Here is a 12,003-nt window from a genome sequence, read left to right as displayed (position 1 = left end):
AAATTCAGTTGACACTGAAAATGGACGCCGTAGTTTGGAGAGAGCAGCGGCAAGAGCAGCGATGTAACCGAAAGAGGCCGGTATATTTAAATTTGGATGATTTATGTTTATAATATACGAAAGTGTGTGTGTGTGTGTGTGTGTGTGCGTTAGTAGGAGCACCGTTAAGCTGCCTTTTGACCACTTTATGATAGTAAATGTCAACATACACTACATGGCATCTCTATTCATGTAAAATGTCAGCTTAGCTAAAGTTTCAAAATAGGCGAATGATTTCTTTCCAACTTCATTTAGAATTACAAAATAAAGTTTCATCTCAAATCTGGACAGAATCGGCCTGTAAACTCTGCTCATTTTTCCCGGCATCTTAATGATTGTGCAAAGTCACTGACCGGATAACGTGGCTCACACCAGTATGTGTGTGTAGAGCGATTCAGAGTAAACTACTGGACCGATCTTTATGAAATTTGACAGGAGAGTTCCTGGGTATATCTCCGGACGTTTTTTTTTTCTTTTTTTCGATTAATACTTTTGATGACGTCATATCCGGCTTTTTAAAAGTTGAGGCGGCACTGTCACACCCTCATTTTTCAATCAAATTGATTGACATTTTTGCAAAGCAATCTTCGACGAAGGCAGGACTTCGGTATTGCATTTTAGCTTGGTGGCTTAAAAATTAATGAATGACTTTGGTCATTTGTTTGTTTGTTTGTTTATTTGTTGCTTAACGTCCAGCCGACTACGCAGAGCCATATCAGGACGAGGAAGGGGGGGATGAAGGGGGCCACTTGTCAAGCGATTCCTGTTTACAAATGCACTAACCCATTACTTGTGTCCCAGCAGGCTTTAGTAAAACTAAATTAATACCTACTGGAAGATTACCAGTTTCCAGTATGTTAAAATAGGCTTAACCTATCTACTGCTGGACTTACATCAGAACACTAACAGATTAAACTATACATGAATCGCGAGACAAGCGGCAAGAGAAGAGATTTTTGGAAAAAATACAGGTGAATGAGCAAGAAGGCAGAAAAAAGAAAAGAATTCATGAAGAAAAAGAGAGCATGACAGGAAAGAGGAACCAAAAATCTACCTAACAGCAAAGTAGAAAGCTCCTGCGGTTCCAAAAACAGGAGGGGCCTTTAATTTCATAACCGCAGTGCCCCACTGCGGGACTTTGGTCATTAAATATCTGAAAATTGTATTTTTGTTTATATATAAAACGATCCAAATTTACGTTCATATTATTCTACATCATTTCCTGATTCCAAAAACATATAAATATGTTATATTTGGATTAAAAACAAGCTCTGAAAATTAAAAATATAAAAATTATGATCAAAATTAAATGTCCGAAATCGATTTAAAAACAATTTCATCTTATTCCTTGTCGGTTCCTGATTCCAAAAGCATATACAGATATGATATGTTTGGATTAAAAACACGCTCACAAAGTTAAAACGAAGAGAGGTACAGAAAAGCGTGCTATGCAGCACAGCGAAACCACTACCGCGCTGAACAGGCTCGTCAGTTTCACTCCGTTTTGCACAAGCGGCGGACTACGGTCATTGTGAAAAAATGCAGTGCGTTCAGTTTCATTCTGTGAGTTCCACAGCTTGACTAAATGTAGTAATTTCGCCTTGCGCGACTTGTTTATTGGAATATTCTTAGTGGAAATAAAAATCCAACGACACCTTGATTCATGAATGGAACATTTTCACATTCCCTCAGAATTGCAGACATTCTCAGGCTGGACATTTAAAGGCTTGCCACGCAAAAATAAATTCTTTGAAAATTGCTCGCTCTTTACGGAGGGCACCTAGGGTGTTCTCAAGCGGTGAGGGAAAGAAGCAGAGGGGGGAATAAATCGGGAATCAATAGTCATTCTGATTCCACACTTCACTTACAACATGTTGCTGTGCCTTTGCAGGGCTTTTCTTTTCATGACAACCATGGGAAGCGCGTCGAGCTGAGTAACGACCGGCAGACAGCAGAGTATCAGGGCCATCCTTTCGATGATGGTATCGTCATGTCACGTGACTTCGTTGAGGTCAAGAAGTTGTATGAGGTAACACACACACACGCACGCACGCGCATATACACACACACACTCACACACACACATACACACACACGCACACAAACACACACAAACACACACACTCACACACATACACACACACACACATACACACACACACACACACACACACACACACTACCACTAACACTAACACTCACAGTCCGCAAATACTTACACACAAAATAGTCACTAATTTGTACTCAAAGTCAAACGGCTTCGAAATTACCGCCGAAAAGACAAATTATGGTTGTGACGAGAAAGAAGGTACAGAAAAAGGTCACAAGTACAGTCTCCTGGGTCTCACCTTCACGTCGAACCTAACACGGGGGCCACACACCAAAAACCGTATTTGTCAGCAAAGCAAAGAACGTACAAGGTCGCCTCAAAGAATGAAAACGAGAGACCTGGGCTGAGGTGTACGAAGCGAAACTGGGTGCCACCCAATTGGGTTGTATGCAGCTGCGCGATCGGATTGGTTGAAATTGAGTTTTGTTGTGATTACAACCAATCAGACCCCGCGGTTTGTTCCCACCCCATTGATATGCATCCACTTTTGCTCCGTGTAGCTCAACCCAGGGTCTCAAATAAAGACGTTCTGCTTTACGTAACAAAAGCCATAATAAGATCCCGTTTAACTTTATGGTCCACACTGGGCGAACAGTCGCGTTTTGGCACTATATCGTGGCATATAACATGAAACATCAAGTAAATCAACTGAATGTTGTTGCATTATACCAATGCGATTCATGTTACATTAGAAAAACTGCCGTAACGCAATCAAATTTCTGAGATTTTAGTATAATGCATAACACGGTAAAACATCGAGTTTTGGTGTCTGCGTTTTGGACGTTTTCACTGGGATTACGGACGGCTATTCACATCGTGTTAAACAAGTTGTCGCAGTGAGCAAAACACCAGATAACGTCTGGAATTATGACAAGTTATTGCAGTGACTTAAACTCGAAGTTAGCTGTTGGTTTTGATGTGTTTCACTCCGTTTTCATCTTGCTTTTGTTTCATAATGTCGTTGCTGTTGTTGTTACTGTTGGGAACTATACATCACATAAAACATGGTTAATTAACGCTGATTCCTGACATTCTTCGATTCCGAATAATACATCTGTAATAGACAATAAGAAAGCCCGACCTGTCAGACTGTTCAACATTTTTTCAATATAAGTCCAAAACCTTCTAATTCGGGGACACTCATAAAAAAAGTGTTCCATAACATCCAAAATATGTGGGCACTCGTTACAGTTTTTTGTTTGACTTACTTTCATTTTATGCAATAAAATATTGGTGGGATATAAATTGTGACAAATTTTCCATTGCAACACACGCAGGCGCACTTCTTTTGTCACCTGTCGTGGCAACAACCACGTCTGTTCGACAAAAACAAAATCTAGTTTTCTTTTCCAAAAATCGATTGCATGAGATTTTTCAATGCTATAATTCCGTTTTTTCTTTAAATATAACTTAATTAACTTGGGTTTGCTTTTAAACACATTCAATTCATCATCAATCATATCTACATTAACTATATGTGCTGGGTTGTCTACAATCCAATCTTTCCATTGTTTTGGAATTGCGTTCATCACAGCGTTGTATTCAAAAAAGGTTATTGCAGGGTTTTGCTGCACAGTGATCTGTACATCTTCACATGACAGAAACCGATTTCTTTCAACATTCAACAAATCATTTATAACATTAAAACCTTTCTGGCGCCATTTTACAAAATCCAACACTTTACCTTTAAACTGAATCAGTCTATTATTAAATAACAGTTGATTACCAACATCATATCTGTCAACTTCCTCTAAGTCTACTTTATTCTTATTATCAAGATATGTCAAAAATACCTCTTTCCAAAAATCATTTTGAACTTTTTCAATTCCTTGTAATTCCTTTTGTGTGCAATTAATTTTTGCCAAATGATTAAAATCTGTTAATTGTTGAATGTGCCATTTTGGGATTTCACTCCAATTTTCTCGACCTGCTTCATGCAACCGTCCAATCCAATTTAAATAAAACAATTTCTGTATATCAAACATATTGATCATTTTCAATCCACCATGCTCATATTCAGACTCCATAATTTTCCTTTTTATCTTTTCAAAAGCTTTTTTATTTTTATATTGTTTTTGCCATACAAATTTGTATAGTTTCGTGTTTAGATGTGTGAGAACTTGCTTTGGAAGACCAACAGACTGCATAATATACACAAATGGGGAAGTCATAAACGTTTTAATGGAGAGATTAAGAGTACAGTTTTAGTGGTAGTAGTAGTGGTTAACTTAAGGAAAATCTATGTATCATTACGCATTCCGCTTACCATCACGAAACCGACAACGGCGTCTTGGCCCGTGCGTTTAGTTTTACTTTCGTTAACGTGATGGGAGGGAAGACAACTGTAGCAAGAGTTAGAAAGAGTAGCGTCCCATGTCTGGACTCTTCAGTTGGAAAAAAGAAGAAAAGTCATACACGGAGCAGACGACACAGCCGAAAACAAGAACCAAAGAAACGATTATTGCAATGTTGTTTGTATTGATACATCTTAATGTTTCTGTGATACATTTTAACCACTCAATTGTTGAATAGGCGCATGCAAAACGTTTGTCGTGTACAGAATCTTCAGAAAGTCAATTCGCTGGAAGAAAAGTGTTTGCGTGCATCTTTCTCTGTCTGCAGATTCACTCATTCCGATTAATTTCTTTGGCTGAGAATTTAGTACATCAAACCTGGAATAAAGCACACATGAAACTGACATTTGTAGCATTAAGTTGTTCATTAACATACTGGTTATAAATAAATGTATGAATAAGCATGCGTTCGCTGAGTTTTCACATAACATTCAGGGCTCGTTATTTCTGTCGATTTAACCACCGCTCGTTAGCAGATCAAAGGGAGCAAACGTAAACTTTGACCCCTAACCTTTGAACTGCGCACAAAACGCTGACGTCACCACATAAAAAAGTACCGATAACCACTAACACTAACACTCACACTGTACACTTAACCAGTCTAGTAACTGTTATTTTTCCCTGTATACTGAGATCTCTTTTACTCCACCTTTTAATCATGGCATCAAGACTCTCCATTTTGAATTTCCAGTTTTCCTCGATGTCTTTTGCCATTAAATTTAATCCCTAAAATTCTAATCTCATTAACAACGTGGAAAGGCAGATTAGGTTCCGTTGGTTCTCTCCCCATTCTCAAAGCTTTCGTTTTATCTAAGTTTAATTGTAGCCCTGAGACTTTGCTAAATTGGTTCAATATGTTCATTGCCATGTTAGCATCATCTCGGTTTTTTAAAAACAGGGTTGTATCATCTGCCATTTGTTTATTTTCATGACCGTACCATCCTGATTAATAATGTTCGGTGTAATTATTCCAACTATAGGGCTGTTTCTTATTTTAATTGCCAACAATTCTACCGCCAAGACGAAAGCCACCGGCGAAAACGGGCAACCTTGTCGAATTCCACTAAATACGTTAAAACTCTCCGATAACCAACCTCCATGATTTATACAGCTTGTAGTACCTTTTATCAAAATCTCCACCCACTTTTTAAAACTAGATCCAAATCCAAATCTGTCAAAAACATTAAGAAGTAGCGACTTTGATATACTGTCGAAAGCTTTTTTTTAAAATCCAGGGCAAGCAGATAACCCGCTTTTCCACTAACATTAAAGTAATTAACCGCATCATCAATAGTTCTAATCACTGTTGATATATTTCTGTCTTTTAGGTAACCAACCTGATCTACACTGATTAGTTCATTAATTACTAAACCCATTCTTCTTGCCAAAACTTTAGCTAGAATCTTATAATCAGTATTGGTTAAAGTAATTGGTCTCCAATTACTTAATCGTTCTCTATCCAAATCTTTTCCTTTATGCAATAATATTATCACCCCTTCATTTTGCGTATATGATAACTCTTCCCTTTCAAATGATTCATTAAATGAATCAACAAGCAATCTGCTTATCTTGCTCCAAAATACTTTCATAAAATCAATAGAAATTCCATCAACCCCGGGGGCCGAGCCATTTTTCATGCTACACAGAGCGTCGGCTGCTTCTGCGGGAGTTACTAACCCCTCACATAAACGTGACTGTTCTTCACTAAGGCGTCGAACAAATTCTTGCGACAAAAAATCCAAACTATCTTTTACCGCATTTTCAGAATCAGTTTTCAGACTAAACTAAAGTGTATAATATTCTTTTTGTTTTTCTAAAATCAATTTCTGGTCGGTTATTGTATCACCCGCTAAAGTGCTGAGGCGTGACATATTTTTCTTCTTTTGTCTTTTTTCTAAGTTACAAAAAAAATGTGTGTTTTTCCCCCTCTTCTATCCACTTCACCCTAGCTCTAACCTGTGCACCCCTTGCTTTTTCTAGTTCTAATAATTCTAACTTTTGTTTCAATTTTAATAATTCTGTTTGCAACCCATTATGTTCAATCTCATTGATCCATAATCCTTCCAGTTCTCTAAGGCGGGTTTTTAACCTGATTTCTTAATTTTTCCTATTACACGACTGAAATTTCTTATCTGTACTTTTGTCAATCAATTCCCATCTGTTTATTGCTGAGGCATCATTCTCGGCTTCTTCAACCAAAACATCCAGAAGTGAATTCATTTGTTCCAGAAAATGTTGATTTTTCAAATAACTGTTGTTGAACCGCCAGTAACCTGGACCTCTAATAAAATCCTTGTCATTCATTTCGACAACAACAGCTTTGTGATCTGAACTTGGAACACAAATATGATCGGCTGATACACACGATAACAACACTCCTCTAAATACAAAACAATAATCAAGACGCCTGGCAACAAGGGGTTAAATCTGTTCCAGGTATAATCTTTTTCGTCATCATGAAAGTATCTTCATATGTCAGTTAAGGTATTGGTTAAATCTGTGAAAACTTCAATTTCTCTGTTACTACGAGGCCGGCAAGAAATATTGTCAAGTTCATTGTTGACCACACAGTTAAAATCACCACATAAGATAAACTGGTCGGTTTTAAATTCATCCACAATATTTCTAATAGAACGGAAAAAATGCCATTTTCTCATTTGATTCATTTGGAGCATACACATTTATAATATTAATGAACTGTTTTCTGTATTCTACAGAGGTAACAACAACCCGTTCTTGTTTATTTACTTATTCAATTTTTCCATCAAAATGTTTTGATGTCAAAATGACCTCACCCTTACTGTAACATGTTCCAGCTTGTGCAAATACTTCCCCTCCCCATTGTTTTTCCCACAATATTACATCTTTACAACTTATGTGTGTTTCTTGCAAACAAATAATATCAAACTTTTTTCTCTCAAAAATTTAAACAACGTTGTTCTTTTCCATTTGTTTCTCAGTCCTCTACAATTCAACGAACATATACGCAGTTTACTCGCCATTAGGGCATGATACGTTGGTAGTGAACGTAGTCATATCAAGTCTATACAGAGTAGATACCAACATCGTGATCAAAGGGCTCGTCCGTAATCCAGTCCAAAATCGAAATCCAAGTCCTGACACTGACAACCCGTTATCCCCACCTCTCTCTTTCATCAGGTAGCTCTCCTTCACCTTCTACCGATCCCTCTCCCTCCCCCTGTTCTTCTCCGTTGTCACTGTCTGTTGTATCACGCCTTGGAAACGTGTCCACGGGTGAGCGGTCCTTCTCTCCAGAAATGCGACGCTTAGGTGTTGTTGATCGCTGTCTCACGTGCTCCACGCGTGGCATACTCATGGATAGGGTGAGCTGTCTCCTGTCGACTGGTGTTTTATGCTCTTTTCTCCCTCTTGACAACACCTGTTTATCTCCACCTCCCTTCTCCTTTGTTTTGTCTGTACCATGTTCGTCTTTGTCAGTTTTGCTAACGCTTGGCACGTGCAGCGCGCTGTCATGTAGGGCTGCACTAGTGTCAATGGAAGACTGAGCCTCCACTACCGTCAGTACGTTCGTCTGTGCGTTTGTCTGTTTGTCTCTGTCTTGTCCTGTCATGTTCTGCACTGTGCTGTTTCCGGAGAAAGCACAGACACTGTCCCCACGCTTATGCCCCGCCAACTTGCAAGCAAGGCACACCACATCATTTTCACACACAGAGACATGGTGGTTGGTTTTTGAACATACAATATCTTTTCTCACCATCTTCTGTTCCCTATGGTAGATCTTTGCTTGAAACCCGGCAACAGCGAGTGTTTTCTCAAGGGGTGTTTTGGGGACGGTTATGAAAACGAACCTCCTCCCTGTCTGAAACCTTGTTAGCTTGTTGTCTTTGTCTCTGTAACACTCAAGTTTTATGGCCGATCTTAGTTCACAGCCAGTCTTCACGATAGAGTGTTCAATTTCACTGTTTGCTACTGAAATGGGAATATCTGATACCCACAGTTTTGTTGACGGCTCTTCGGTTCCAGAATCATCACGCAGAATGAAGGGGTTAGTGTGAGACACTTGCAAGGTACAGTTGCGAACATTCATACCTTTGATGAGCAACTCATTTCTGGCTGCTTGCGTAGTCGGGTATATCCGCCATAAGCCACGGATGTCCTGAGCACCTGTAATGGAGCCCCGACCAGCGGTCCTCTCTGCTGCCACACACAATTCCAAACCTGTTACCACGTCCTCCTCACTGCTAAATACATCTTTGCTTCTTAGAAAAACCGGCAGTACCGCTTCCATTTTCCGTAACGGGAGAGCGCACATAAACGAAAACACCGGTATCTGATTCAGCGTGTTGCGGATCGAGCAAAAAAACCGTGACCTCTCGCAGCGGCTGTCGCTAGCCGAATCTCCATTCTTTCTTTCTGTTTGTCTGTTCTTTTCTTTCTTTCTTTTTTTCTTTCTTGTTTTCTTTCTTTCTTTCCTTATTGATGTTATGAGCTTTTCAAGTTGACGTCATCGTTAAGTTTTCTTGTTTGTTCGTTTCCTTTCTTCCTGTCATTCTTTCTTTCTGTCTGTCTTTTCATTTTCCTTTCTTTCTTTCTTTCTTTCCTTCTTGCTTTCTTTCTTTCTATCCACCCTTCATTCATTTTGTCTTTCTTTCTTACTTCATATTATGTATGTATTCAGTTGACGTCATCGTTCAGTTTTCTGCGCATTTATAAAGGTCCAGATAATGAAACGAGACGAGAAAAAAATGTGGACACTAATGGTGGGAGTGGTGACGACATCAACAGACGGCCTGACACTGCCAAGCCAGGCTTATGGCTGTCGGAGAGCTGTGGTTGTCGAAAGGGATCGTTTCTCTGATCATGGTTCTGAGGTGAGTTACATTCATTGTCATTCCTTCTGGCGATCGTGTGTGTGTGTGTGTGTGTGTGTGTGTGTGTTGTGTGTGTGTGTGTGTGTGTGTTGTGTTGTGTGTGTTGTGTTGTGTGTGTGTGTTGTGTTGTGTGTGTTGTGTTGTGTGTGTGTGTGTTGTGTTGTGTGTGTTGTGTTGTGTGTGTGTGTGTGTTGTGTGGTGTGTTGTGTGTGTGTGTGTGTTGTGTTGTGTGTTGTGGTGTGTTGTGTTGTGTGTGTGTGTGTATGTTGTGGTTGTAGCCGATTTTGTTGCATGTTTGTGTGTGTATGTATTCGCAGAAATGCGTGTTTGCGTTTGTCTGTGCGTATGTGTTTGTGTGTGCGTGTGTCTTTGCGTGTACGTGTTTGCGTCCTTCCGTGTGTTTATCTGTCTGGCTTAATCTGTGTGTGTGTGTGTATGTGTGTGTGTGTGTGTGTGTGCATGCGTGTGTCTGTGTATGTAGGTTTATATGTGTGTGTGTGTGTGTTTGTGTGTGGGTGTGGCTGTGTCAGTGTGTGTGAGAGAGAGTACGAGTGTGCGTGCGTGTGCGCGAGCAGGATTCACTAACAAAGGAAATCGAAAACTGTGTGCTTGTGACTCGGCAGTCACCCAGATCTGTGTTGTTTCAGACCCTCGCTGACATCGGACGTCCCCTGTATAACTTACCGGTAGACAGCCGTGTGGGGGTCAGCCTTGACCCCAGCAGACGTCTCCATCTCCACGTGAACGGTGTTGACCAGGGAGTTGTCCCCTGTCAGCCACTGCCTGACCCATGCTGGGCCATGTGGGACTTGGATAGTACTTACACAATGGTGAGTGTCAGGAAGTTACATTTGCAGTGTTCTGGTGATATTTGGTGGTTGATGCTTGTATGTGTTTGGAACTGTTTCTGTTCCTGCCAATGTTGCTGTTTATGTTGTCGTCACGGTGGTGGTGGTGATGTGTATGGTAGTGATGGTTTGTTTATTATTGTTAATTATTGTCTTGAGAACCTAGGGGATAATTCAAAACGTTGGTATTGTAATTTGTGCTCGGCCTTCTCTATTTACATTTAAGACGTAGAACAGTAAATTGATGAAAGTTCATTTAAACTCCGATCTTTATACAGTCGGTACTTACAATCTTGTTTAAAATCTTCTTTCTTTGAAAAAGTCAGAAATCGTGTACGGCGGAACGTTGGTATTCTCCTACTTCTGCTGCTGAAGGAGAAGAACAATCTGCCAATATTATGATATATATATTTATTTCTAAGTTTTAAAAAAAATCACAGGTCAAGGCCTGCCCCGTGACCAATGCGGATCATACGAGTTAGAGGACGCTTTCTACACAACACAGAACCTCAGATACGTTGCTGATACATGGCGTAGACTGGTGAACATTGAATATAACAGTGTCACGTTTCAATATATCACTCAAGGTGATTATGAACCGGTTAATTACTACTAATTAACTAACCACACCACGATCCACTCTCGCAGGCATACAATTAAATAGAGTCAACAAAAGTATAAGTTTCAGACGCCTGTTTATGTATAAACTCTCCACCTCCCTCGAGCCTTCACTCAAAATATGTTCCTTTTACGTTCTCAACACGTAAAAAACCAGTGTTCACTGACAAAATGCCAGTACTATGTAGAAAATTATAGTAACACGCTGAACCCGTGTAAATACAGTCGAAATGAGAATGTTCTGTTCGAAAAGCTCTAGTTCGTGCAGGTGTCACACACCCCACGTTGTCACTACTCCAATGAAATCATAAATACGAAAAGACAACGGTGGTCAACGGGGTGCGTACGACATGGTGCACTTAGCTTTCTCTCTGCTGCTGCTGCTTAGCCGGTATGCTGGTTAGTCGGTTCGCTGGTTAGCCGGTCCGCTGGTTAGCCGGTTCGCTGGTTAGCCGGTCCGCTGGTTAGCCGGTCTCCTGGTTAGCCGGTCTCCTGGTTAGCGTAGCCTCAACAGTTCCCGCCAGAGTCAGCCGTGCCGATGTTACGGGAACGTAACGAACGAACGAAGGAACGAACGAAGGAAGGCTGCAAACAGAAAGCATCGGTGCACTAAACATGTCAGCTACCCCTCACCCACCACCTTAAAACATGTCATCTTTAAATATCTCATCGAGCACGTGGGCCTGCACAAAACTGACTTTTTACAACAACAAAACAGCCATTTTCCGTCCTTCTCTCCCTATCTGCAAAAACCATATACAGATTAGTATTTTAGCGTCACAGAGAGTAAATTATGCGCTAACCTGGAAAGAACAACAGAGAGTATTTCATTCCAACACAGACTCATCAACAGCGTTAAATAATGATTTATTACCTCAAAAGCCTATGATTGTAACTCTCAATGGAAGCAAAGTCCGCCTCCTCCCTGGAACAGTCTCTGTTCGTCAACAGTGACCCAAAACGTCCAGAACCCCTTGTCGAATCCTTATGCGAAAGCCATCGCCGACGAAGGAAATGTGACGACTTGTCCTCAGCAAAATACGTGGCAGAGGAAAGGAATAACTTGTGGAAGTTCCCCTAGAGTGCCGAATATGATACTCGGTGAAAAACCATCATACTCTAGTAACTGTGTGTTAGGTCCTTCCCCTTCTGCCGCTGGGTGTCAAGTGTGTCGTCCTTGA

At 40.4% G+C, this 12,003-nt stretch overlaps 2 protein-coding genes across 2 annotated transcripts in view; both read left to right on the top strand.

Annotated features, from left to right (window-relative positions):
* The window catches only part of LOC138946606 (E3 ubiquitin/ISG15 ligase TRIM25-like), a 14,847-nt gene extending 8,989 nt beyond the window's left edge, over positions 1–5,858 (top strand). The window contains exons 3-4 of the mRNA XM_070318051.1: positions 1,931–2,068; positions 5,832–5,858. Coding sequence (XP_070174152.1) covers positions 1,931–2,068; positions 5,832–5,858 — 165 coding nt within the window. The remainder of the gene's footprint in view (positions 1–1,930; positions 2,069–5,831) is intronic.
* A 3,362-nt stretch (positions 5,859–9,220) lies between these two features.
* On the top strand, positions 9,221–10,770 carry LOC138947802 (neuralized-like protein 4). Its single transcript, XM_070319360.1, has 3 exons — positions 9,221–9,356; positions 10,004–10,186; positions 10,645–10,770. Exons 1-3 carry the CDS (start codon positions 9,231–9,233, stop codon positions 10,684–10,686), a joined length of 351 nt encoding a protein of 116 aa, XP_070175461.1. The 5' UTR covers positions 9,221–9,230; the 3' UTR covers positions 10,687–10,770.
* The last annotated feature ends 1,233 nt before the right edge of the window (positions 10,771–12,003 follow it).

This window comes from Littorina saxatilis, linkage group LG14 (genome assembly GCF_037325665.1).
Source record: "Littorina saxatilis isolate snail1 linkage group LG14, US_GU_Lsax_2.0, whole genome shotgun sequence".
Taxonomy (NCBI): domain Eukaryota; kingdom Metazoa; phylum Mollusca; class Gastropoda; order Littorinimorpha; family Littorinidae; genus Littorina; species Littorina saxatilis.
Note: the sequence above shows the minus strand (reverse complement) of the source record. Positions and strands in the feature narration are given on the sequence as shown.

Bases quoted from the DNA above. Each gene is read 5' to 3' on its own strand.
- LOC138947802 (XM_070319360.1), top strand. From the start codon at position 9,231: ATGTGGACACTAATGGTGGGAGTGGTGACGACATCAACAGACGGCCTG. The intron at 9,357-10,003 runs GTGAGTTACATT...GTGTTGTTTCAG, and splicing joins TCTCTGATCATGGTTCTGAG to ACCCTCGCTGACATCGGACG. The intron at 10,187-10,644 runs GTGAGTGTCAGG...AAAAAATCACAG, and splicing joins TGGATAGTACTTACACAATG to GTCAAGGCCTGCCCCGTGAC.